The 27,884-nt window shown below is 36.0% G+C and overlaps 2 protein-coding genes across 2 annotated transcripts; both read left to right on the forward strand.

Moving 5' to 3' along the window:
• The first annotated feature begins 16 nt into the window (after window positions 1–16).
• LOC106177093 (uncharacterized) lies at window positions 17–16,191 on the forward strand. The gene is made up of 18 exons (XM_087009807.1): window positions 17–632; window positions 894–1,040; window positions 1,291–1,362; window positions 1,657–2,028; window positions 2,649–2,766; window positions 3,021–3,193; window positions 3,386–3,555; window positions 3,808–3,997; window positions 4,274–4,353; window positions 11,769–12,018; window positions 12,211–12,359; window positions 12,557–12,719; window positions 13,133–13,291; window positions 13,474–13,626; window positions 14,025–14,136; window positions 14,348–14,393; window positions 14,945–15,079; window positions 15,736–16,191. Exons 2-18 carry the CDS (start codon window positions 956–958, stop codon window positions 15,901–15,903), a joined length of 2,595 nt encoding a protein of 864 aa, XP_086865933.1. The 5' UTR covers window positions 17–632; window positions 894–955; the 3' UTR covers window positions 15,904–16,191.
• Window positions 16,192–19,080: 2,889 nt separating this feature from the next.
• Window positions 19,081–27,623, forward strand: LOC106177092 (uncharacterized). The gene is made up of 13 exons (XM_086999484.1): window positions 19,081–20,512; window positions 20,728–20,829; window positions 21,161–21,308; window positions 22,240–22,436; window positions 22,621–22,872; window positions 23,095–23,173; window positions 23,464–23,535; window positions 23,780–23,853; window positions 24,290–24,448; window positions 24,599–24,766; window positions 25,012–25,127; window positions 25,280–25,373; window positions 25,625–27,623. Exons 2-13 carry the CDS (start codon window positions 20,761–20,763, stop codon window positions 25,766–25,768), a joined length of 1,572 nt encoding a protein of 523 aa, XP_086855610.1. The 5' UTR covers window positions 19,081–20,512; window positions 20,728–20,760; the 3' UTR covers window positions 25,769–27,623.
• Window positions 27,624–27,884: the final 261 nt, after the last annotated feature.

Here is a 27,884-nt window from a genome sequence, read left to right on the forward strand (position 1 = left end):
GGCATATAATATAATCACATGGCTAGTAACCAGTTCCCTAAATAGAATGAAAACAATATGACCATATTTTTAGCATGCTCAGACTTACATTTCCAAGTTTATAAAAAAAAGTGGATATATTTCAAAGTAGCACTATTCTGATTTTTGGTTCATGTCTACCAGAATGTACAATGTATCTAATATTCTAGAATGAATGCTATTTCTAAATGTGAATTAATTTTGAAATTAGAGAGACATTGAATGCTGGCTTAATTTGACCTTGTAATTATTTCACATTGGGATTCAGTAGTACAATGCAGCTCAAGAATTGTGTTACAGGTATGTTTTTATGCACCTAAAAAAGTTTTGCCTTTTTTTCTTTAAAAATCTACATTTTGTAGCTCTCAGTTTTTGCTTCAAAGCATGAACTAATGTATAGTTGAATAGAATTTCAAAAGTTATCATAATTGGGTATTTATCTGTTGATTGTACTATTGATTTATCTGATAACATGATCATAGTTAAACCACATTTGTCCTTTCACTTGTTTGACTATGTGATTACTGATATTACAAAGAGGGAAACTAGGTTAACAGTAAATCATAATGTATGGACTTTTGACTTTTGATCCCCTTAATATTAAAACAAGTGAGGTAAGTTTGAAATTTGTTGGTAGATATAATACAGTTGTCTCCAACTTGAAGGTTGATTGTGGTTTAAGAAATTTCAGACCAACATGTGGCATTCATTTTATTTTCATTCAAATTTCCATACTCAAGCTAAAGCAATGCAGGTTAAACTATCAATATAAAGGGCATTTGAAGTTTTGTGTACATCAAACACACTGAGAACCCATGCATGCTTTAGATTAACAATATTACATGTAACTTTTTTTTGTAATTTTTCTCCTCTAGTTTCATAATCATGCATGTTTAGGAAGATGAGGAGGTAGCATATTAATTACCGGTTATTGAGGATGGGTATCACAAGATATGTGCTACATTTGTATAAAGTTTTGCTGTTTTTACAAATGGCGAATTATTTAATTGCTGTTTTTGAAGGTACAGTATTTCTATATCGCTATACTCACTAAACCTCTTTTCATACTTACTAAACCTCTATTCAATGTAAATTTTGTGTCCAACATGTCAAATTTTCTTCAGATGACCAAGACATTAGATGGTTATGCAGTACCATTTTTCAAATACATGAGATGGCAATGTTTATCATTTTTATAAATGACAAAAATAAATAAACCTACTAAAGACAGTATACTAAAGACAGTATGATGATCATATTTATTCTTTTTAGCTCATCAGTGTAACCCCTTCACATCAGTTGGTTGCTTTGCAAAAATTCCAGCATGCATTTTTAACTGTAAAGGTACTTCTTTATTTGTACATCATACATGTATATACTGTATTGGTTAGAGCTGTCAGCTAGGTGTCAGGTCATCAAGCAGTTAATGAAAGTTTTATTTACTATGGCTTTTTGATCTGAAATCGATTTTTTTTTAACAGCCTGATGATAATTATCATCATTTTGAATTTCTTCAATAAGTGTAAACAGTAATTGGACTCACAGTGGCTATTTTTAAAATAATTTCATCAATGCAAACTGTTGATCTTTCCATTTTGCAACATGCATGTTTTAAGTCCCCCCCCCCCTTTATTTTAGTCAGAATATCACCACTGGATCCACATGTAGCAGTTCCAAGTAGACTGATAATGTCTTCAGATGCCCAAACAGATGCACTGCCAGAACTGAACATTTCTTGCTCGTTACCACCTGAAACAAGTCTCACTTCGCAGGACATAACACTATGTTGCGACTGCAAAAATGAACTGAAAAGGAAAGTTTTTTCAGCAGCAAAGTGTTGGAATGGTGAATGCCCTTCCACCTCTGCATACGCCACGACATCACATGTGACTTTTTCTATGTATAATCTATCCTCTCTGGTCCTTGGCCATCTGATGGTCTGCTCCTGTGTCATTCCCCAGCTGACAGGTGGATATTTGATGTCTGAGCAAAGCACAATTTTCATAGAAGGTTTGTCTCACAATTTTCTTTTTTTGCCTTTTTTTTTGTTTTTGTGAACATTTTTTTTATTATTGCCTACCTGTCACAGTCTGATATATGTCTCACATTTGGTCTCTTTTTTTTTTTTTTTGCATTAATTACCCACAAAATTTATGCACAACTGATTACCATATGATTTCTTGATCATGCCATAGCTTAGCATGTGTACTTTTATCAATCAAGTCATATTAATTACCTGATCCATTGGTTAAAGTGAAATGGTGAAATCTCATTTGATTTTGGCATGTAGAAGCAGTGTAGTCTGGCCAAATAATCAATTGATTTGTATTTGGTATGGAGATGTTATTTTATGTGTGAAAATGAAATTTGATAATTTGATAGTTTTGTGAACTTTAAGCATCATTGTAAGACAGTTTTTTGTTCATTTATTTTTTTTGGGGGGGGGGGAGATGAAAATATTGATTGTTTTCAAATGAGGAATTGCAAAACATAGTCTTATTTTAAAAAGTTTTATAAATGTACTTTACACTGCATATTGCTTTTTGTTTTTATATTACCAAGATGCACTGCATATTGTTTCTTGTCTTTATCAAGATTTTAAAAACTTTCATTAATTTCTTGACTTTCAGAACTTCCAATCTATCCTCAAGAATTCAGGTGTATATCTTATAACCAAGAGAGAATGGAATGTCTTTGGTCATTTGACAACCATACCCAAGAAACAGGAATGTATTTTCAGTATAAGAAGTAAGATCTATTAATGCCAGCCAGAAGATCATTCAAATATTTAAAATGGAGCTCATTCACTTTATCTGTGAAGTGTTTGTGTAGCTACAGCTCTTTTGTGGTTGGTTTTATTTAATTTATTCTATAAAGTGTAAATATATATTTAAAAAATTAAAAAACAATTAATTTAAGATTTTTGAAGAATAAATTATTAACATTGTACTCATGCTGAATAAATGGACAAAGCCTGGATCTTAATTCGATTCATCTTTCAGTGGTGACTTAAAAAGGTGTATCCCCAATGTACAGGTGTTTGCTAACAAGGCCACCTGCATGTTGACCGGTGGCGATTTCATTAAACCGGCAACCCTAAGTTATTTTATATATAATCAGAACAAGTGGGGCGTAACCTGGAAAAATGACACACTAAGGACAGACTATAGAATAGGTAGGAATACATACTGTAAAATCATCTTATAAGCTATAATAATGATATTTTATTTTAAACAATAAAATCAGAGTGATCAGAATGCAATATGCTAATTTATTTTTTACAAAAAAGATAAGTGCTTTCATGAAATGCAAATTTTACCAATATATTTGGTTCAATTATTTATACTTCTACTTGTTTTGAATTTAGAAAAACCAAACCCAGTGACTGGTGTGGAAGGTTCTAATATCAACAGTACAGCAGTGGATGTGACATGGGATCCACCAGTGCATCTGGGGTTTCTCAGTTGTTGCAACAGTTCCCCCAGCAACAGAGGGTTATTGTACACAGTGCATTACATGTCCAGGTGGAATGAGGGGGTATTAACTATATTATATGATGCATTTGCCTGTCTATTGGGGTGAAACTTTTTTTTTTGAATTGATTGATGTTAAGATTAAAACTGAAATGTGATTTTAGACCAACTTTTTTCCTGGTAAGAATTATTCGCCAGTCGATCAATGATAGAATTATGTTCAACTTACACACTTGAGTTCACTGTCAATTTGTTCATTACTGACAGTACGATTTTTCATTAGAGTGGATGCAAACTAGATATTTTTCTTTTGCAGGTGGAAAAAATACAGTACAACTGCTGGAATGCCACAATGACATTAGGCCTGAGGCTAACTGGTTTACATCCTTTTTCTGAATACAACATTAGTGTGCAGGTCATTCCTGTTGGGGAAGAAACACCAAATTATGGTCACTTCAGTGAAGTAGGTGGCAGGAGTTATACTGTGCTTAAAACCAAAGTAGATGGTTAGTATATAATACGCATAATATAGTTGTATTACATTAGGTGTGGGTGTTTCATGCATGAGGTTTTACACAAACATTAAGAAATTTTGCATGCTAAGATAAAATTGAAACTCTCTTTTCCACTATGATATTTTTTCTATTTGAAATAGAATTTTGACCTGTATATTAGTGAATGCTAGTTTGAATGGAGATACATACTTTCTTTCTCTAGAGCTTAAATAAACATGTACTTTAATTTAAAAAAATGATAGGATTCAACATTTTGATTATCTTTAGCACCTGCAGCTCCGCCACAACTTATGGGTGTTTTATACCAGCCTGAGGAAGAAATCTTCACTTTCCATTTCTTCTGGAAGGTAAAAAAATTGTGCATGTCTAATTCCTTAACATTTTTTTCAAAGCTTTTTAAAAAATCATTTGCTTTCAATTCAAATATGGAATATCATTAAGTCTGTTAAGGGATGCTCCCTCTTATTGATACTTGTTATATAATAAACGCTCCCAGAGCACTTCCGGTTCAGTTATATCCACGTGTTTGACTTATTCCATTAACATGGTGTCAGAATTTCGTGCTCACGTCTACATAAGCTGAAGACACGATTTCTAAAGTGGTCAAGAACTAAGTTAAAGGACCAGAGAAACAGAAGGTATGTGTGATACAAAGAAGAAATCTGTTGATCATACGATTTTATGGATGAAAAGTGGAACCGACTGAACAGAAATTCAGGCATCGGAAGTCGATAATAAAAAAAACTCTGGTGATTAGTGAAAGACATATATTCATGAGTTTTTTTTAGAAGTTACAAACGGGACAGATTTAACAAGCAAATACTGCTGAGTGTGACCTTAAAGTAGAACTGCAGAAGCTGTGTATTTGTTACATAGATTAATCATGTCTACCAGTACTAGTACACCCCCAGTTACCCCTGCAACAGCGAATTTGTTACCTCCGCCACAACCTATGGACGTGAAGGGACATTGTGCAACTAACTGGCAATTTTTTAGAGACACATGGAAGAATTATGAAATTGCAACAGAACTAAATCTTAAGTCGGAAGAGATAAGAGTAGCTACCTTACTTACGGTCATGGGCAAAGACTGTTTTCAAATATTTCAGAATTTAGCCCTGAGTGATGATGATCGCAAGGATTCTAAAATAATACTGGAAGCTTTGACAAATCATTTTGAGCCACAACGCAACATTGTTTATGAGAGATACGTGTTTAATACTTGTACACAAGAGCCCGGTGAAGGGATTGATGCCTATGTGAACAGGCTGCGGAAACTCAGTGCCACTTGCAAGTATGGAACGCTTTTAGATGAAATGATCAGAGACCGTATTGTGATAGGGGTGAGAGATTCTGTTGTCCGGGCTAGATTGTTGCGTGAAAAGGACCTTACATTAGCAAAGTGTATTGACACGTGTCGTGCGAGTGAAATGACGACGCAGCAACTTAAAGCCATAGATGGTGAGGTTGAAACTGTGCATGCTGTGAAACCAAAAATGAAAAAAGCCGGGACAAAGATGAAGACGGCAGTATCTGAACACAAGACAGACAAGAAAGGAGAGCAAAAACAGAAGAGCCATTCGGATTGTAGCTACTGCGGGACGCAACATCCCAAGCGTCAATGCCCAGCATGGGGTCGCCGCTGTAAGAAGTGTGGACGACTAAATCATTTCGCTAGCATGTGTAGGTCACAAGGGGCCAAAGTCCACCAAGTCGATAATTCTGATCCTGAAGATAGCGACTCCGAATCGTCAGTATTCACAGTTAAAACCGGCAGGACCACATATCTTGTTGAACCATCAGTCCAATACAAGAGAAGCAGCTCTTGGATGCCACAAGTATTCCAATTAAACAATGGAGCAGGTGTAAACTGTTTGAGATATGAGGATTGCTGTCGCATAATGAGCACTAATGAGCCAGTCTTGAAGAAAAGCAGCAAGAGACTAACCTCATACAGTGGTAACCGTGTTGAGAGTATGGGGCAGGTGACACTTAACATGAGAATAAACAACCGTGAAGAATACGTAAAGTTTCATGTAGTGAAAAATGTCACTTGTTCGTTACTCAATGGAGAGACATCAGAGAGATTTGGTCTGATGAAGATAAAGAGAGATGTTCTCATCAACGTTGTTAGCACGGAACTGTCAGAGGATGATATCTTCGCCAAGTATAATGATGTGTTTAGTGGTTTAGGTGACCTAGGAGAATACCACATTGAGCTGGACCCTAAGGTTATACCAAAACAAGACTCACCAAGGTCCGTACCAGTAGCTTTGAGAAAAGAGCTAAAAGAAAAGCTGGCGAGCATGGTGAAACAAGGCATCATTGAGAGGGTAAATCAGCCAACGGATTGGATAAGCTCGATGGTGGCGGTGAGGAAGCCAGGCAAGTTAAGAATATGCCTAGACCCAAAAGAACTCAACAAAGCTGTAAAGATTCCAAAATTCAAACTTCCAACCTTGGAGGAAGTAAGTGCAAACTTGACTAATGCAAAAGTATTTAGCGTTATAGATGCTAGAGATGGTTTCCTTCAGGTGAGATTAGATGAGGAGTCCAGCCTTCTTACGACATTCAATACGCCATTTGGCAGGTATCGTTGGCGACGTTTACCATTCGGCATCTCATCAGCCCCGGAAGAGTTCCAGAGGCGAGTTATAGACCTACTGGACGGTCTTGACGGAGTCCAGACCATTGCAGACGACATCCTGGTGTATGGTAAAGGAGATACCTCTGAGGAAGCGATCAAGAATCATGACGAAAATATGATAGCACTATTAGAGAGATGTCGTGAGAGGAACTTCAAAATGAACAAGACTAAGCTTCGATTCAAATTGAATTCAGTTACTTATCACGGGCACGTGATCTCAGATGAAGGTTTGAAAGCAGATCCATTGAAGGTGCAGGCCATAGTAGAAATGGAAAGGCCGGAGAACGCTAAAGCGGTGAAAAGACTAATTGGCATGGTGAATTACCTGGCCAAGTTCTGCCCTCATTTATCAACAGTGAGCGAACCACTGAGACGCTTGACGACTGAAGATGCACCCTTTATATGGTCAGATCAGCATGAGCAGACGTTCTGTACATTGAAACAAATGTTGACAATGACCCCAGTTTTGAGATACTATAGCCTAACAGAGGAAGTTACAGTAGAAGCCGATAGCAGCGATTACGGGTTAGGTGCAGTCTTACGGTAATGTGCCAAGCATTTCGACGGGCCCAGTCAATCCGACCATAAAAATTATTTTATAAAATTAATTTTTCTGGGCTCAAACATTTAGTCCATACGTCAAAATCATGCGACAGAATTTTTTTCTTGTTCCGATTGTTCGACCACATCGTCGGCAAGACTCGGTAAATTTTCAAGCCAGTCATATAGATGCTGCATGCCGGGCCCTTTGTCAATTGTTGTCCTTTCAATAGCTCTCGTCAATGAGGAAGAAACTATTAATTGAAGATCTAATCTGGAAGCATGACGTACCTGTCATTTCCTTTGTCCCAGATGACAAAATAGTGTTATAGACATACAATTTGTGCTAATTAAGCAGACTTGCCCTCGCTGACTGATTCATCACGCCCGTAACTGGGGAAGGTGGGGTGGGGGGGGGGGGTTAAAAAAGGTCCATTCTGGTTGAAACCAAATATCGACAGTGGGTAGAATACGTCAAAAACACCTTCATATAGACCATATATAGCGTTTGCTAGCAATAAAAAGTTTGGAAAGAATAAGCAATTTATTTTCAAGTTTGATTGAAATATATATGCAGATGGAGAAACATTCTTGAAGTCAACACCGCAAGATCTTACATTTACTTCAATCGACCGAAAGATCAGCGGGATTGACCGCCCAGACTTCTTGGCGCCAAATACCACGCGCTGTCAAAATCTGACGAACACGTGTAGCTGTTCACCTACATGGGTAACTGATTTGTCAACAATAAAAATGACGTCTTCCTTAACTCCATGAGAGCTTCATAGAGAGTTCCACTGGATATTTACGTTACCTGTGAGTCACTTTTTATTTCCCCAGATGCATGAAATGTTGATGATATTTAGCGTAATCCACGAAGAACTCCATTCCTGTGACCCCCCTCCCCCAAAATGGGACCGTCTTCATTAACATGTGGTTTGCGCTATGCTGGACCAGACCAGTTAAGACCTGTCTCATTTCTGCATGTGCTCAATTCTCGCGTCAAATTATAAATGCACTTGTTTTGTGAAAATTATGGCAATTAAATGCTTATTTTATGTTCGGGTTGTATCAGTGGGGTTTTCAATATGCACCGTGGTTTGTGCACAGCGAGAGTATATAAGTAAGAAAATCGGAAGAGTGCCAGCAAGATAGGCCTACTGTATGTCTATCGGCACAGGTAGGCTCCGTATTTTGCCTTTTCTCAATATGTTTTTATATGACATGCTTTTTAAATAAAATACTTATAAGTAATTTGAAGTTACACTGAATTCTGTTTGAGTGCCAGTTGGTATTCTTTGATACGGGTGATTGAATTTTCTTCGGAAGTACGTCTACGCCTCGACGCTGAGCAAGCCTTGCGGGTTGAAAACAACTGATCTCAGACTGGTAAAAAATTTCAATTCGGTTGATTTCAGTTGTCATATTAAAATTCAAATAGGGCGAACGTAGATCACATAACTAGTTTAAGTCTACTAAAGCTACCGGTTTCAAATATAAGTGACCGGCCTTTGTTTACAACACCCGTCTCTGGGGAAATACTCGTCCCACTCTTGAAGCGCATCATGAAAATGATCGTAGGTGAGGGAAATATATAATTAGAAATTATTATTGTCGTCTTTTTTAATATTAAGTAATGTTAGCACATATTGTACACAGCAAAATAAGATTTTAAAAGGAGGATAAAACAAGCCTGAAACACGTGTTAGGCGAAAATTGCGGCTTATCTTGCGTAACACTTCCGGTAAAATGCAATACTTCCGGAAAGATGGACGTTTTGGCAGATACCCCTAACAATCCGACGATATCAAAGGTTTCCATTTGCTGTATTTTAATCAATTCGACCAAACTGACATTTCCATGAAATTAATTAATTAATCTTGGTCGAATTGTTTGGCATATTACCGTACTGCAAGCTGGACAACCTGTAGCTTTTGCATCAAGGGCATTGTCCAAAACAGAGCGCAACTATTCTCAGATGGAAAAAGAATGTTTGGCCATAACATTTGCATGTAACCGTTTCGATCAGTATCTCCATGGCCGAGACTATATCACAGTACTCACGGATCACCAAAACCTAGAGACAATATTCAAGAAACCAATCTTGGCTGCCCCAAAGCGACTTCAACGCATGCGCCTCAGGCTACAGAAATACCATATTGAGGTGAAGTACCAGCGTGGTAAAAAGATGTATATCTCTGATGCATTATCTAGAGCAACTGCGTCCAAGTCAGTAACTACCAAGGAGAACTCAGATTACGAGATTTACGCAGTAGAATCCGAGCAGAAGTTGGCCAAAGAAGTCGAGGAGATTGATTACTCGCAGTACAACAATGTGTCCGATGAGTCTCTGGAGCAAGTAAAGACTCATACACTTCGGGATGACGCTATGCAGTCACTGCTGATCCTAGTCATGGAAGGATGGCCTAGTGACAAAACTCAAGTTCCCCTGTTATGCCGTGAATACTGGCCATATAGAGACGAGTTATCCTGTCAAGATGGCATCCTCTATCGAGGCACCAGAGTAGTAATTCCTACTAGCTTACGTAAACAGATGCTGGAGAGAGTCCATGCAACTCATCAAGGAACAGAGACAGCTATACGTAAAGCAAGAGATGCGATTTTCTGGCCTCAGATCAGCAATGACATTCGCAATGTGGTAGCAACTTGCAACGTCTGTCAGGAAAATCAGCCTCGCCAACAGAAAGAGCCAATGCATTCTCAGCCTATACCCAAGGAGCGATTTGAAATCGTCAGCAGTGATTTATTTTCCATTCAAGGGGAACATTATTTGCTGCTTGTAGATCATTTCTCAAAGTACTGGGAGATCACTCAACTCAGTGACACTACTTCAGAAGCAGTGATCAATGAATTGAAGCAGCAGTTTGCTCGACATGGCATTCCAAAGCTGTTTATCTCTGACAACGGGCCTCAATATCAGTGTCAGCAATTCCGAGAGTTCACCGAGGCGTGGAAGATTAACCATCATACATCATCTCCCCACCACCCCAGTGGTAACGGCACAGCTGAGGCAGCTGTTAAAGTGGCAAAGACCCTGATCAAGAGAACAAAACAAGACGGTATCGATTTGTGGTTAGCAGTTTTAGAGCACAGAAACACGCCAGCCGCAGACAACACGGGGAGTGCAGCACAAAAGTTGATGAGTAGGCGCACTAGATCGCTCATTCCCGTACGCTGTGACAAGCTAGAGCCAATAGTAGTACCAAAAGACCAGGTATTTCAGAAACAAGTAAACCAGAAGAGAATAGCAAAGAAGTGTTATGACAAAGGAAGCAAGGAACTGCCTCCTCTGGTTATCGGACAGCCTGTGCGTACCAATCTAAGGCCGCAATCGTCAGTCTCATGGTCTGCTGGCAAAATAGTGGAGAAACTCGCCCCTCGATCCTATCTAGTGGAGCAAGACAACAAAATTTACCGCAGGAACCGTAGTCACCTCAGACCTAGTCGAGAGGTCACCACTCCAAACCAATCCCGGGGGACAGTAGCTGCAGAAACACCAGAGGTACCGATTAAACCCACTGACGTTACCAGCGAACCAATTATGATACCCAGTCCCATTAAGTCAACTCCCAGTACGCCGTGCAAAACTACACCTCCACCACAGAGCAGTGAAGAGGAGGTCCATACCACTCGGTTCGGTAGACTCTTGAAGAAGCCAAAATACTTAGGAGATTATGTTGTGTATTCTAAGTGATGGGTCAGAATAATACCCATGGCAGAAAAGGGTGAGAGGCAGTCTACCTCAATGACCCCATTGTAAAATAGTAGTTTGTTTTTTAGTTATAGTATATTGTTTTGAGTAGTGCTCCATATTACAAAGTCGGGACAATATATACCAGAAAGTGACTTAAGTTGATCTTAGAACATAATTAAACATATGATATGGACTTGTTCAGATTTAAAAAAAAAAAAAAAAAAAAAAAAAAAAAAAAAAAAAAAACATTTACACTGTTTCAAGTTATTGCGTTTATTTTGAAATGTTGACTAGTTCGTGATTATTATAGTTGTTTTTTTTTTTTTTTCTTTTTTTTTTATGGGAAAAGGAGGATGTTAAGGGATGCTCCCTCTTATTGATACTTGTTATATAATAAACGCTCCCAGAGCACTTCCGGTTCAGTTATATCCACGTGTTTGACTTATTCCATTAACAAAGTCAATACTGATGGAAAATTAATGCCCTGTACATAATACTGTAAATGTATGTTAGGATATAAAGCCCTTTCAAATTTGCCTCCATTTTCTCATTACCAGGGGTGATTCAGAGATAGTCACAAAGTTTTCAATTAAATGAAAACTTTCTGACTATCAAAATTAAGATCCAATGAAACTATTTTCACAAGTGATTCAGAGATATTTTCTGCCAGTTTTCCAAGTTATCTTTGTTGAACCATCCTCCATTTTTGACCGTATTCTGACAGAAAAAAAATTAGATACCCATCAATGTAAACTCAAAAACTTCTGACCTTCTTCCGGTAGACCCAGAAGACAGCTTCTGTCCACCCCTGATTACTGTTGAAAAACCAGCCTGTACGTACATGTAAGTAATTTTTTTCAGGAAATTCTTGAGACCTCACGTTATGGAAAAATCATAGCACACCAAGCATCCTTAGGCAAATACACTGCCACTCACGGCTCTTGTAACACAACTGTGAGGTTCAACCAGACATCTGGGGCAAGAACATTACCACTGTCATGTCGCAAGATTCTTGATGATCAACAATTTTATTTGGCTGCCATCAATGCTGCCACTCCAGCAGGATTTGCTTCAAGATCAAGTGAACAGAGATTGAATGTGTCCTTAAGCAGTAAGCTGCCATCCTTTTTCTAGAAGATTTATATGATAGAATATCACATTTAATAGTTTTGGATAAAAGATCAAAATACCATTGATTTCCATTACTTATATGGTGTTTTCCCAAAAAATTATTTTCCTAGATTGCTAGATTACCAGACTCTTTACTGTCAAAACAATTTTCATGCAGTTATTTCTTTTACAGAGAAACCCAGATTTTTTTCTGTTGAAATCTTTAATGAAGAAGCCCATCTGAGCTGGCAGTCTCCAGTTGATAATCAGTCAGTTAACACAATTATTTACTACACTGTTGTTTGGTGTGAGGGAAATTACACAGAAAACAAGAACTGCCAGGTACATGTATATATTGGAATATATAAAATTGAAAGTAGTTGATTGACAGTGCACTTTCATTTTAATAAACAGAAACTGAATAAAACTGAATTAACTTAAGATCGTACTTTATCCTTTAAAGAGTCAAACAAATTTTTTGAAATAAAACACATAGTATATATACAAGAACACAAGGACTTTTTCTTTTTATTTCATAGAGCAAAATCATTGAAGTAAACCATACCCACAACCACACCCAGTGTGAGCTCTCTCTACCCAAGTCAGCTGAGAATTATGTTTATTTGGTAGGAGCTGCATGGCCAGATTATAACAGTACACTGGTGTATCCAAACTGCAGGTGTAACTATCAATATTATGGAGGTAGAGTATTTTAATAATTAAAATTGTTTAATGTCCCAAAAGGTTTAGTTGTTCCTAGCTGTTGTGACTGAAATTGACCATAGGAACATCTGAAAGTTGCTGTTTGATAGACAACAGCTAGGGCATACATGTAGTTACAAATCATGCATATTGAGATTATTCAGGAAAATGTTTTATTTGGGTTGCAAGTGTTGTTGTCAGCTTGACAGAAGTATTTAGTTCATTCTGCTTATTCATAATTCTGTGCCTACTCCATTTCTCATATTATCTTTGGTTTTGGCAGATACTGAAACCAAATACAATAGAATGTTACCTTTGTCATACAATAAAGAGAATTTGAAGAAAGATATAGAAATGTATAAATATACATTTACCAAACAGTCCTCTGATGAAAAATTTTTTGTTCTCTTCAGTTCCTTCCACTGCCCCAGATAATTTCACCTCTGTGTTAAACATCACAGGCTTGAGAGTGTCCTGGAAAGCTTTGGGATATGAACAAAGCAAAGGAAGAATTTTGGGCTACTTAATAAAATACTGCGAAATTGAAATCACCTCACAGAAGTGTATTAGAGGTAAGTGAAATTACAAAGATTTTTATAGGAGTTTCATTCCTTAATATATCATCCATGAGCTAGAGTGTTGTCTTAAAGCCATAATTTTCTTTTTACATGCAAATAATGACCTCTGAGAAGATAATTAACAGCACTGTAGCAATTTAACAAAATGTTTAAACCTGTGACTTTTCATGCTACAGGAATGAGGAATATTTCTGTCACAGAAGCAGGGACATCAGCCCTAATAGAAGGGCTTAAGCCTCAGACACGCTACAGAGTGTCAGTCCAAGCTCAGACCAGAGCAGGCCTGGGACCCAAAGCAATACAAACAGTGGAAACTAATGTGGGCATGGGTAAGGTCTTTATAAGTCATATCACCTGACCATACATTGTACAACCATCATTTGCCATTTTCAGCAGTAATTATTGTTTTCTTTTATATCATTTATCCTTGAAATATTTTGGTGACAAAATGAAATAATTACACACAAACGTGTACTTTAAACAAGACCCATGCATACTCAAGTCTGGGTAAAAAAACATAGCAAAGTATATATTGTAGCTGACAATGTCATTTAACTCAGGCTTTTCTAAAATTTAGATTTGGAATGCCATTGTAGCAAGTACATGTAATATATTATACATATCTGTAGTAATTATTTGCATAAGATGCTGAAATAATTTTTCTTATACATCAAAGTTCACAGCCAAAAATTTAATTTTCTTTTTCACTTTCAAAAACCCTCCCCAGCTGGTGGTACCTATTCAGGAGGTGAACCCCACCGCTCTGAAACTGTTCTAATCAGTGTCAGCAGTACCATGGGGTGCATGGTTATAATTGGTGTGCTGGTGGCAGTGTGCAGGTAATATGGAATTTAAAATCCTACATACAGTGCTCTTATAAAAACAAATGCAGATATGGTGACTTTCATTATTCCTATACTTCATTTAATTACCAAACAATATTTCAATTTAGTAATAAAATTGATGGTCATATCAACATACTTAGATGGTGCACTGCAAACAAGTCTGTAGTTATTATGGAATCTTAGCACACATTGTCTTTGTGTTCAGAGCCTATCAATACACACAGAAGAAAATAAAAATGGATATACCACAGGTAATTATGAAAGCTTTAACATTATATATTTTGGAATTTCTCACTTTTCTTCTCCCACCTTGTGTAAAGAGGAGTATATTCGACAATTAGCCTGTCCATCTGTCTCCTACTGGGTAGCTCTCCATATCTGGACCCAATCATATATGTCTTTTCTTTACTTTTTCATTTTACAAAACATCAAAATTAATTATTGTAGCATTTTTTTTACCAATTCTGATGAATCTTTTTCACATAAGACCTTTGCATGTGGTAGTGAGTCAGTTTCTTTTTCTTTTTTTTCATTTTTATAAAATATTATATGCAGTTTTGCCATATTTATCCACCTACAGTTTAAATTGGTTTCAATGAAACTCTGCAGTGCAGGGCAATCCTTACATGTAAAAGCTTATCTTATTTAATTAGACATTTACTGATACAGATGTAATCTTTTCCAAATTTGCTCAGAATATGCTATCTATATTAAAATATAACATATCTGGGGTTAACCAGTGAAGTAATTAGTTAAATGGTATGGTTTTTTCTCTCATTCTTTTTCAATCTTTTTACCTCAGCATACAGGGGTTTCAAATAATGAAGTTGCAGCAGATTATTCAAGTGGTGTTTATAGTCTGACTATGTTGAACAATTCTTCTAGCAGAAATTCAACATCTGCCAGCAAAACATGCAACATAATGAACCAGTTCCAGGTAAAACAAACCTCTGCAGGAACTGCAACCTACCTAGAACTGTTTAATTTCTTTTTTATTCTATCGAAGTTATGTTGATTGTTTCTGCAAACAACAGCCAAACATAAATATAGGGTTATTACTGCAGACTCTAATATTTTAGTTGTAAACTCTGTTGAAAGTGTCTTAATGTTTGACACTGAAATTATGGAGTGGTAAATAGTCTAAGGCTTCATTCCCAATGGAACTATCATTCTACGTAGTTGATCCAACTCTGCAGGGACTTGCTGAATGCAATCAGATTAACAAGACTCCTCCTGCATTGAATTACATATATTAGAATGCAGAAAAGCTGCTGATTATATATGTTAGAAAGAAGATCAATCTATTAATCTTATGGCAGTAAGCAAGAGTCCCCATGGAGTTGGATAAATCTACATGGAACGTAGGTTCATTGGGAATGAGCCCTAACTTTAAATTAGCTGGAGAAGAAACTGTTTTTGTAAATTAAAGTGCAAAACACAGCTGCTGAAAGTTGCATTTGTAATAATTAGATTATATTGACAGTATATGTCCTCTGCCTCAGATCATTCATTTTATTTCCCAGTTATTACACACCTGAATTAGTAATCAAATGTATATTTACCAACCATTATATATACCATTTTATTTTGAAGGAAACACCTTTGAAAGATGGACGAAGCAGTGACAGTGGACAATCTCTAGCACCTGATCCCAGAGCAATGGAGTTTATCCCGCCAACACACCAACATCTCAAATTGCCAGATGGTTACACAGTTTTTGCAGTGTTTACACCACCAGCTAGTGATTACATACCTTTTTGAATACACAAATGGCAACCAACAAGGAGGAAAATTTAATTACCATTTTTGTTTGAATTTATGTTGAAAATTTTTAGTCTTTAGAATTGTAGTGGTAATCAGTGCTGTGCTTATAGTTTTCTGTTTTATAAAGTAGTAAAAATGGCTTTTGTACAAAAAAAAAAACGTCAAACAAAATGATGAAAACAAAGAGCTTGCACTTTCACATAAAATAAACTTAGGAAATTGCCTTATATTGTATGTTATTATCTGTAAAACGTAAACATGTGGGTTTATCTTGCTTTCTAGTGCTGAGTGTTATAAAGGAGAAATGATCATCAAAAGAAAAAAAGCATCATATCAATTGTTGAAGCACTAGATAGATTTTTTTTTAAAGAAGCAGTAATACATTTAGATTGCAATCAATTGCTTACTTTAAATACAGGCACACTAAGGGCTTCAACCAAAATATGCTTTGAACCAAAATACCAGTATGATCATGTATGGCTTGCTGCACCATGTATATGGATGGCAATTTACAAATTAAACATGATATATATGTGTGTGTGTGTGTGTGTGTGGAAGTAAAACCACGAGTACCCATAGCACTTTAAATTTCTGGACATAAACTTGGCCTATTTATCCAACCCTCCAGTTCGTGAAAATGAAATGAGAGAAAATAATGAAATGAAAGGTAATGGCATTTGTTTAAGTTACAACACGATGTAATCTGGCATTCGGTGGGGTTAAGTGAGAATAATTTGGCATGTCTACATACTTAATACTGGGGTATGCACCTTCAAGTGTTGAAGCAAACCAGCTAAAAAAAATTTACAAAAACAAAAATTTTGGTATTCAGTTTAATTCATCATTGCATGCAATGTTGCCATCATAGTTAAAAAAAAAATTCCACAGCTTGCTGCATAATTCAACTTATACTATTTATCTGCAATATTACTGGTGTTAACTCTGGTATAAATATGTACAGCATTTATAATAAGCTGCAGATTCAAGAATATCACTAACATGTGGAATAAGAACTGGTTAAAGTCAAAACCAATACAAAATTAAGATCAGTACCAGCAAAATATCAGACCCACTGAATATTTGCTCCACACATCAAATACAAAATAGCAACTTGGATTATTTGCTCGAGAATTGATATAATTAAATGTAGAAAATGCAAATCAATAAAGGTGTACATGTATAAAGGCTCAATCTCAATGAAACCATTGTTCTATGTAGATCAATCCAACTCTCGCTGAATGCTTTCAGATTAACATGCCTCCTGGCACTGAGTAAAAGATAGCAAAAGTTGGTGATTATATAAATTCACTGGAAACATGACAAGGTCTGTTAAGGTCATTCAATAAGAGTACCTACAGAGTTGGATCAATCTACTCAGAGCAATAGCTTCATTGGGAATGAGCCCTAATTTAACCTCTTGAATAAACAACTGAGGTTGCTATGCACAAGAACAGGATAACTATTCACAACTGTATAACACAATGCTATTTCTCTGTAGCACAATGTATTTACAAGTACTGTGAAATTGCTGCAAGACATATACAAGCTCTAGTATTTGGCATTCTGGTGTTCAAAATAAACACTGTCAATTAGGACTGTCTTGCCTTTCTGATAGCTTCTGCCACGCCCTCTGGCAGGTATTCTTGATCTTTGCTTTTGAGGAGAGCTTTGAGTGCCAAGGTAAGGAAGAGAGATGACACTGCCCCTACAGTCAGTAAATATCGCAGTCCATGATACCACTTAGGGTAGGCCTTCACCTTAGAGTCCAAGTATGCAGCACCACTCAGTCCGCACATGGTGACGAAGATGGAGAGTCCAGGGGACCCAAGCATTAACCCTCCCCAAGCTATTAATGGTGGTGCTACACTTATGCTCAAATTATTAAAATCTGGCTTCAATGGCCCATTTGACGGCAGTGAAAATCCCCACCTGACTCCTCCCAGGAAAGATAGAATGCACCCACCATAGAGAGCTTGAAGATAGGCAATATTGGGGTCATACATATGAAGAATAAAAAGGCAGTGAAGAGGGGGGAGCACAAATGGAACCAAGCCCCCAAGTCCAAGGTATTTTGCAGCATCAGGTGCAGATTTATAACTCGGTATCTCAGCCTTTAAAAAGCTGATGAGGGGTTTCACAGATTCAGTTCCGGATGAAACTGCTTTCTTTAATTGCTTTATTTGATCTTTGTAGTCAAGATTCAGGTTTGAAGTGACACTGAACAGTCTTGCTTGATGTACTGACACTTGACATTTTTGATGTCCGTTCAGGGAATTGATCAATGGAACTGCACTTCTTGCCTTGCACTGAAGCATGATGTTAGAGCCAAGACAACGAGCACCTAATTGGAGCATGGTGTTTATTTTAACCTGTAAAATAAAATCATCAGAGCAAGTTTGTTTTTATAATTTCTTAAATCCGTAGCTATCATATCAAAATGTCAAACGCATCGTTTTTTTACGAGAATAGATTCAGATTCATTATTGATAAACACCTTCACATACAAGGTACAATCAATGACAGTATAACTTACTATAACATAGCACAAACAAGAGAATATTAAATTAACATTAAATTCATTGGTCAGGTATACCCCTGCACTTTGTACAACAAAATACCCAATAATAAACAACATGTAACATATATGGCTTTTCATAATGGAGTTAATGTTGAAATGATATAATACCAATACACCCTAGCACATGTCATGGTTTTACCTTGGGAAAGTGAGCTTTTGCCGGTAAACTTCGAGTCCGATTTGGCTCGGTGAAATAATTTCTCTGATGAAGTAATAGCCACGCGCAAAATTTGCTATCCAATACATAAAATGTTTGACTTGTTTAAAAGCAAAAGGCATTTTTTATAGTCTATTTACTTCTTTTTAACGTAAATGGAAAATTATCTAAATGAAAGTAAAGCAAATATGGAAATATTTCAATATACATAAAAAAACAACCATCTGAAATATTCGCGTGCTAATGCGGAGTATCGAAATCTCGTTCAGCTTTAACTCAAAACAGTTTAAGTTATATATTGTAAAGTATGTTATTTACCTTCATGCATATAATAAACTTATTGAAACATAATAATTTATCATGTGGTTCAACATTATTATCACTGAAATTATAAAAATTAACTTATCATTAGGTTATTTAATTGTGACCTACTTTCTTTGATCGAGACAATGCGAGATTACTACCATTACGGGATGTAAGCAGCCGAGAAGACGCAAAGTTCAGGAAGTTATTTCATCAATTTTAAAGTACATGTAGCAATGAAAAAATAGTGTTTGGACCAGTCAGTGTGACAACGGTGTTGGTTTTATAAAAGTGGTTCAAGAATATATGTTCAATGGGACGTTAGTACTAATCATTGCAGCTAATTCTACTGCGCTTTGGAGGCCTGACTTCGCATCGAAACACGTTTTGGCAACATCACCGACATGACTATTAGGAACTCATTGTGATCTGACAGCAATAACTACGTTCCTTGGAATGCATGAACTATTTTTGTAGAAGTTAAGCATAAATAGTTTATCGAAGGCAATCGATTCTGAGGAAGCGAAAGACGTAGAAACAATATTTTTGGGACACTACTACTACTACGCGGTACTAGTACTACGTACTCTGATTAGACGTCAATTTCCTGTATCAACGTCTTGCTTGATGGTGTGCCATTCTTACCAGATGTAGTCAACATAGAAATACACCACTGTACATGTAGTGTCAATATCAAACAGTAATACAAGGAATGGAGCATCTCTGAACAGAATGAAAACCCATTAGTTGGAAAGCTTTATGTTGCAGTGGAAGATACCAGGCTGGTTTTTACCAAGAAAAGGATTCCTTTTCAAAATACAAAACAGTGGATTTGTCAAAGTTGACATGCCACAAATGCATACTACTTCCAGCTTTTCTTAGCATTTGTGAAGTGCAGGCTTCTTGCCTGTGTGTGGTTTAGTTGTGTGCTTACCAGAATTGTAATTGAAAACATGCTATGAGGTGAACACTAACTGACATCAATTCAAGTTGTATATAGTAGCATAGCCATTCCTCCTTTGTTTGTAGAAACTAGAACAGTCTAACCATAGTCAACAAGTTTATTTTTGTAACTCTATTCTGTATAAAATTGTAAATACCAATATTTTCCTACTAAGTGCTGTGTGTATGAGAGGCATTGTTGGATGCAATCATATTGGACAAAAGTGAAACTGAAACATTAGTAGGAGAAATGTTATGATGTAAAAACAGGAAATTCATCAAAGCAAATGGAACAACTTTTCTGCAACAAGTGTGAATGTTGATCTGCAATGTTTCCAGAGATTGTATCCCACAGATGAGTTGGATACTGAAACTTGTGAGGAAAAGTGCTTTATTAAGTGCAACTTGAAAACTGAAGTATTTTGCTCTATCTGAAATGTTGAAATGATACATTGATAAAAAAACGTCCTTTTGTGTCCTTGGGATTTAGGAAAGAGACTCCTTTTTCCAGTTTGTTTTTTCCTTTTTGTGAAACGAAAGGAATTGGTCAAGCTAAGAGGAAAGGCTTTCAAGGGCTGTGTGCCCATTGGGCATTTCTTCACTGAGACGGGTCAAGTTCTAAACGGGTAAGATTTCATATTTGATTATAACAAATTTGCACTAATGTTTTTTGACATTTTGCTTATGGACATATTTTAGATCCTTAATTATGCGTTAAATTGTTCTAAAATTGATTTTAAATAAAATTATTATTATTATTAGTACTTTTTTTTGTTATTTGCCATGTTGGACATTGAAAAAAGTGATTCTCTTAGTGATACTATTTTTCTACTCTTGCCAGCTTTGGAAAGCTTAACAGCGTTATGCGCCACTGATGGCCAACAGTAAAGCTCCACAAGCGGATTTTGCACCAGCATGGCTCAAAATTCCTAGTGAGAACTCTGTAAGTATAGAAAAAGTGAAGTATTTTTTCTTGTAAAAATATTATCCACTTATAAATAAGTAAAAATGCAGTTATATAGAGGAGCACTACTCCATCCTCATCCATCAATCATACATTGCTTCAATACGTTTAAAAAATGAAATTATCTGAAAAAAAAAAGTGTCTAGATTGAATAGCGATTTAAAAATATTTCTCAAAGATTAGTCTTTAATTAAGTGAAATAGTAAAGTTCTTGTTATGATTTGTGAAATTGGTTACTTGAATTGCATGAATAGCATATTATATGGCATAAGAAGCATGGAACTAACAATTTTAAAAATCTGTCATCTAGAAGCCATCTGGTTCAAAGCAGGCTGATCAGAGTGAAGACAAGTCATCCAAGTCCAATCGCCGCAATGACTACTACTACAGTGGCTATCCAGCATACACCCCTGACTATGGTTATCTTCAGAGACAAAGATCTTTTGAACATTATGAAAGTAAGCTAACAACAAGCATTGCTTAATTGTAACTTCAATGTCTTTGTGATTTTAACAAAAAAGTGAATCACTTCATTTTGTGTATCCCATCATGGGGTGTAATTATTCTACCACTGGGAAATATAAAGATAATAGATGCAGCACATTATGGGTAAGTAAGTGTTTTAATTGACAGTAGTAAAAAGTGTTTGGACTTACTAAATTAGGCATTAAACAATTGTTACCACATAAAATGATTGAAGTATAATTACACACACTTCATATATTCCATTTTCCTTAATTCAAGCAATTATTCCTTATTTATGCAAGGAGTACATGCAAATTAAAGCTCATATTTAGTGCCCATGTTATATTTATATTGTAGTTTGAAAGTATAGCAAAAAACAAAAAGATAGTAATAATTAACAAGATTAAAACAATTACTGAAGGTGATTTGTTTGTATTGTTTGATCAGAATTTTGATTTGGAGTATATCAATCTCAGTCAAGCAGATCGTAAAATCATCCTGTATTTCAGCCTTGTCTTTCACTCAGACATGAAATTTAAATACAATATTTTGACCACATACTTAATGAAAATAGTTCTAGTAGACATAGTTACTGGAAACTGACTCTGATGAGCAGTTTTACCTAATTACAGCTTCTGTCGTTTACTTTTCATGTAGATTCTTTCCAATCAACAGACTTTGTGATGTATTTATAATCAGCTCATTGCTTTTAAGGAAAAAAGTTTTTAACTAGACAATCTAATTTATATATTTTTCATACTTAGGCAAATTACTGAACACAGAGCATGAGAAAATTTGTCTTGTAGTAGATTCAACAACAGACCTACAGTTAGTTTAAGTTAGTGTCAAGTGCAAATTTACATAGAAATAAGACAGTAAAATGATGCTTTGCAAACATTTATGTTGAATTTTCCCTCTGTTCAGGTCCCAAGTATGGCAGCAGTAAATACCGTACTCACTCAGTAGAAGATGACTACTATGGACAGCCCTATCAGATGTACGACTTTTACAATGGATATGGCTATGACAAGTATGGTGGCCAGTACAACTCACAGCCCAGTCTTCACAGACAGTCCCCCAAGGAGAACAAATACCAACATCCTCATGCCTATCCCTCTCAGGTACGACTGTAGAAAAGGCAGCATGAATAATAAACAAATGACAGATGTTTTTATTGTATTTTTAAACTATTCTTGTGAATGCAATTGTAAACAAAGTATTAGAATTGCTTAATTGATAATGTATTTTTATTGATGCTTATTTGATGCTTACTTGTTATCTGACTTGTTTTGCTGTATATTTCAGATGAGTTCAGGCTATCCAAGCTACTATGAGCCCTACTCCTATGATGTCTATGCCTTGGGTGACCCTTATTTCTACAGCTATGCAAGACCTCCTTCTCGACGTAGTCACCAAGAGCGTGGTGGAGACAAAGACTACAAGACCAACAAAAATGCAGGACTGAAGGAGTTGAGTAAAGAGAAAGAGGGGAAATCTGAAGAGAAAGACAAGGAAGAGCCCAATGAAGAAGAGCCTAAAGATTTTAATGAAGAATTCGTGAGTATGGTTGTACATTTTTGGTTGATGTAAGTACTGATAAATGAAACCCAAAAGGGACTGGTTTTTGTTGGTGCCCATCATGGCTACACTATGATGTCAATTTACTTGTTTGTCATTTTTGCATAAAGTGTTACACCCCACCACTTAAAAAGAGATACTATTAAGTTCTTATTAAAATCATTTGATAACAATTATGAAACATATTTGTGGTATTTTCAGCCATTGCTCAATGGGGATGGTAGTGAGCAGTCAGTCAGCAGCAAGTCTGACAAAGCAGCAGGCAAAGGTGGAGTGTGGGGTAAGTTGTCACAATTATATTTAGTGAAGTTGGAATAGATTTTCCATTTGTAAATACTATTGTTTACATTGTGTTTTGGAAATGAGAAGTAGTAAAACACATTCATTTTTTAATTTTCCTGGGATAATTGCACAACGTCATCAATTTTCAGGTTTTGACCCCCCCCCCCCCCCCCCCCCACACACACACACACACACACACCACATCCCTGAGTGGTATTAATGGCATTTAAATTTTCTGTTACACATGTGCTGTAACATTAGTTTTTAGCTTTATGCCCCTTTTTACAGACAAGTCGAATCCAAAGATCCACACAAAACCAAGCTTTGTACCAAGAGCAGAAAGCAAACCTGCCCAGACTGGTGAGTAAAACTGTATATATTATTAGGAACTGATGATAAAAATCTGTTGAAAAATATTACTTTAGTATTTTCCAGTATTAATGAACTTAATTTATTCAACATTTGTTTACATCTTGAACACTTTGTAATAAAGAATTATTTTGTTTTATAAAAAAAGGTATTTGTAAAAATAGCATTGCTTATTGACATGGATATTACATCAACTTGAATTTTAATTCACCATTTGAATTTCTTGGCATTGCAGAGATGGTCTCTAGTAAGGAACTGGTGAATAAAGTACAAGGAGCAAACATCTATAAAGCTTTAGTTCCCAGCAAGGTAAATGAAGGATAGTTAAGTCCTGCAGATATTGCAGTTATGAGTAGTTTTAGAGTTAATAGGTGAAAATATTTATTTATTGCAGTTATGGGTAGTTTCAGAGTTAGTAGGTTAAAATGTTTACTGAATTCAAATGTTAAAGGAGGTAGTTAAACCCCCAAATTATTTATTCAACTGTATTCTGTCATGGTTGAATAATTTTAACAATAAATGTATATGTTTTTACATCTGGAATCTTGCACCCTATTTGGTCCAGTCACACACACACACACACACACACACACACACACACACACACACACACACGAAATGATTATAGAAAAGTCAAAGTACCATAGTTCTTACTTTAAGAGTGAACATGATCCTGAATCCATACCTGCTGTGCTCTGAGGAATTGTTACATGCTAAACCAATTTTGCTCGTTTTCACATTTCAGCCTATTGCCAGAAGAGCTAGCAAGGAAAGTTTGAAACTGAATGGCTCCTTTAATGTGAAAGAAGTACCTAACAACAAACCTGCCACACCCACAACCATCATACCACCTGTTGTGATGGGGAAGAATAACAACATCAGCAAACTGCCTGGTGGGAAAGAGGTGATTATAAGTGAATTATTTTTTTATTGATTCAACGAGCAGCTTAATGTCAGGAATTCAAAAGAGAACTCATGTGAACATTCTAGTTATCTATAATCACTTTCTGTTGTTTTGTATGCCATGTTTCTAACAAATGTTATAATTTCTAAGGGCACACCAGCACGCCAGTCTCCCACTACTCCTATAGAAATTCTCAACACTCGGCTTGTCACCCAGCCTAAGGTACTGGGCCACAAGAAGAGTGACTTCCTCAAGACTCTCAAACAGGAGTCACAGAATGAAGATGAGGAGAACGGGAACTTGAGAAAGGGAGAAAAGGTCAGAACATTGAAAAATTCTCACAAATTCTGGTATTTTAATCTTTAAAGAACATTTTCATTACTGGTTTTCATTTTTGTAGCATCACAAATGTCTGTTTGTGACATTAAATTATAAGAGACCTAATGAATGTTTGAGTTAGTTTTTAAAAATAATACAACTTAATAACTCAACACAACAGATGGATAATGTTTTAAATTTTCCAAATGTGAATCTCTGCATTTCCATATCTTCATTATCTTCAGTATGACACAGAAGGAAGCCAAGAGACCAGCAATGAGAGAGAGCTTACAGATAAGATAAAGAAGCAAAATTTGAAAAGAGATGCTTTTTTGTCAAGTTCACTGGAAGCTGAACAGAGGTAATGTGTGTGTGTGTGGGGGGGGGGGGGGGGGGGGGGATAAAAATAAAATGAGCCAAACTCTTGATTTCAATGCCTCAAAAATTATAAAGCAGAGACAATTTTTTCTGTTATCCCAAGAAAACACTTTCATTGACCTTTACTCTTGTTAGGCTTTTGAGAGAGATGGGTTGGAATGAAGGTGATGAAGAGGACTATGAGATCACTGAAGATGACCTGAAAGCTTTCCAGGATTTGTCTAAACAGGTATATATGGTGCACAAAAAAAAAGCAAAATCTTTTTAGCGCCAAGACAAATAATTGTTATTAGGCCATGGGGAAAACAGTTTTAAAATTAAATTCACTTAATTCAGTTAATTCACTACTGCAGTAGATCTTAAACTGGACACTTGCTTGTAATGTATATGAATCTAGAAGTCCTGATCCCGTCCTACAATATTTCCAAATAAATTCCTCGCATATGCCTGTACTTTAACAAAATGAGATTCTTTTTACAGATAAAGCAGAAACCTAATGGGATACACAAAACAATACCAAGTCAGTGGGCTGACAAGAAGCTCCAGCTATTCAACAACACAGCCCAGCTGTTGAAGGAGGAAGCTCTGAGCAGCAGTGATGACAGTGAAAGTGAAAGTGATTAACCTCCAAAGTGCAGATAGTAAACGTGATCAGGTGGAGAAATAGAGACTCTGTAAGGCCTGATTAGTTTGCCGGGAGCAGAATGTAATAGTAGACCTGGAACAGATTGAGAAGTCTATTCATGATCTTCCATGGAGCTTGTGCTTTCCAGGACTGGACGATAAAACAATGTCACATACACCTTATCTGATGTTTTTTCTATACACGTCAGTTGTGGACATTAAATTTAACACAAATGTCTCATGTTTGGTGATAGTACCATAAAAGGTACCAGTGCCAGTCTCAGCAGCAGCAATCTTTCAAGACTGTGGGCATTGGGAATAAAAAGCAACCAGCTCTAGCCTGAAAAGTAGCTCATTTTATATATGTCTGTTGATTTTTGTGAAAGCAGAAATGAATTTTCGATGTCGACGGCCTGTGTATAACTGGTGCCAATTAGACCTAAGGGCCTATATACTAACAGGATAACAAGATAAATATGGCGGCTTCAAGGGAATCTTGAATTAGCCAAAAGAGAGAAAACTGGCAGTATTGAAGCTCAATCTGAAAGTGGCTCACATTTAAGTTAGACTATTCACTATATAGGGTTAGGTGTTTTATGCCTATGGTCATTTTATTTATTTATTTACTTTTTTGTCTGTTTGTATTAATTTGGCTTTCACTTTCAGAGGTACCGTGTTGCATTTTCATTGTAATCAGTTAAGGCAGAAATGGGTTTTCAAAAGTTAAATTTTTTTTTTTTTTTTTTTTTTTTTTTTTTTTTTTTTTTTTTTTTTGACTTAGACATTTGATTTTGTAAATTAGGTCAAGAAATCAATAGTAATGGCTACTGACATCCGGCAGGGAACAAAGTGTAATTGTTGCCACTGTAATCTGTTTTACCACTGAATTAATAGTTTGTCTTCCTTGCTCTTTCATTTCAGTATAGTAATGAAACACGGTCTGCAGATTGTTTCTGCCAGTGACCAATTCATTGTTCTTTTTATTATTTTAGTGGCAAATTTCTATCAAGATGCTATTCTGACAGTCATTATTATTATCATTTGCTTCTAAGAAGATTGTTTAGCTTCTTTTACATTAAATATGTATCAGCAATCCTGTCCAGAATGTCTATTAATTTTCGTCGTTAGCCCTTGACTCGTGAACATTTCAGGTTTATGATTTAAAATCCATTTGGTCATGATTTTCTGAAAAGAAAATTAAAATGCAAGTCTTTTATGTTGAGTATTTGTTCCTACCTATGGCGTTACTTATTCCTTTTGCCAAGCAACTGGCTTCGTCACACGTTAGTTCATAATTCAATGCAATCCTATAGGAAAGGTGCAACAGTAAAGCAGTATGCAGCACAGTGGTTTGGATACCTATAATCAAACATACTTTTGTACTATTGCTTAACTTGTAATTTATATTTAGGTTTTCACTTATTTTTAAAGGTTTGCAAATGTAAGTTTCGGGTTGAATGGGTATAATCAAATAATTATCAGAGCTTCACGATAATTTGGTTGTTCCTTTCTCACTATTGTTACACGTTTGTCATTGTTGACTGATCTCCTTGCCGGTGATATTCAGCGATTTAATCATAATAGTACAAATCTTCATCTTCAAAACAGAGGTTTCGTAAAGTGAGAAAAAATTATCACTGTGTGCCGTATGATTTAGAGAAAATTGTACACGTGGTGAAGTTAAATCGAATGTCATCTTTTCAGGAGTAATTTTATTTTCTGGTTAAGCCTTGTAAACATTTATTACAAAGGGATATAATGTAATGTTAAATGTTAATTGGTTGAATTGACAAGTGGATATGACATGCTGTTGCTTCTCGTTCCTGGGGGCTACAATAAAAGCATAATGCCTGGAGTTGTTGTCAGTGTTATCTATTTGAATAATAACACATATTCAGTGAAAGCTGCAAATATCTACCTCCATGTAAAAAGGCAAGATGCTGTTCTAGAAAATCTGTATAAGCCTAGTTAACAAGATCCTAGGAACTCGCTCTTTTATCTATATTATATCTCCAGATATAGGGAAAGACGGAAGCATGCAGATACTATGTTATGGATAAATTCAAAGTGATCTAGTGAAATGAGATACGAAGAGGGAAAGATATTACAGTATGAA

This window comes from Lingula anatina, chromosome 1 (genome assembly GCF_051362555.1).
Source record: "Lingula anatina isolate TDL-2025a chromosome 1, LinAna3.0, whole genome shotgun sequence".
In the NCBI taxonomy this organism is placed as follows: Eukaryota; Metazoa; Brachiopoda; class Lingulata; order Lingulida; family Lingulidae; genus Lingula; species Lingula anatina.

Coding starts and splice junctions, on each gene's coding strand:
- LOC106177092 (XM_086999484.1), top strand. CDS start 20,761: ATGGCCAACAGTAAAGCTCCACAAGCGGATTTTGCACCAGCATGGCTC. Junction 23,536..23,779: donor AAGCAAACCTGCCCAGACTG/GTGAGTAAAACT, acceptor TTGGCATTGCAG/AGATGGTCTCTAGTAAGGAA. Junction 25,128..25,279: donor TCACTGGAAGCTGAACAGAG/GTAATGTGTGTG, acceptor TACTCTTGTTAG/GCTTTTGAGAGAGATGGGTT.
- LOC106177093 (XM_087009807.1), top strand. CDS start 956: ATGGGTATCACAAGATATGTGCTACATTTGTATAAAGTTTTGCTGTTT. Junction 12,019..12,210: donor ATTGAATGTGTCCTTAAGCA/GTAAGCTGCCAT, acceptor TTTCTTTTACAG/AGAAACCCAGATTTTTTTCT. Junction 15,080..15,735: donor ACATAATGAACCAGTTCCAG/GTAAAACAAACC, acceptor TTTATTTTGAAG/GAAACACCTTTGAAAGATGG.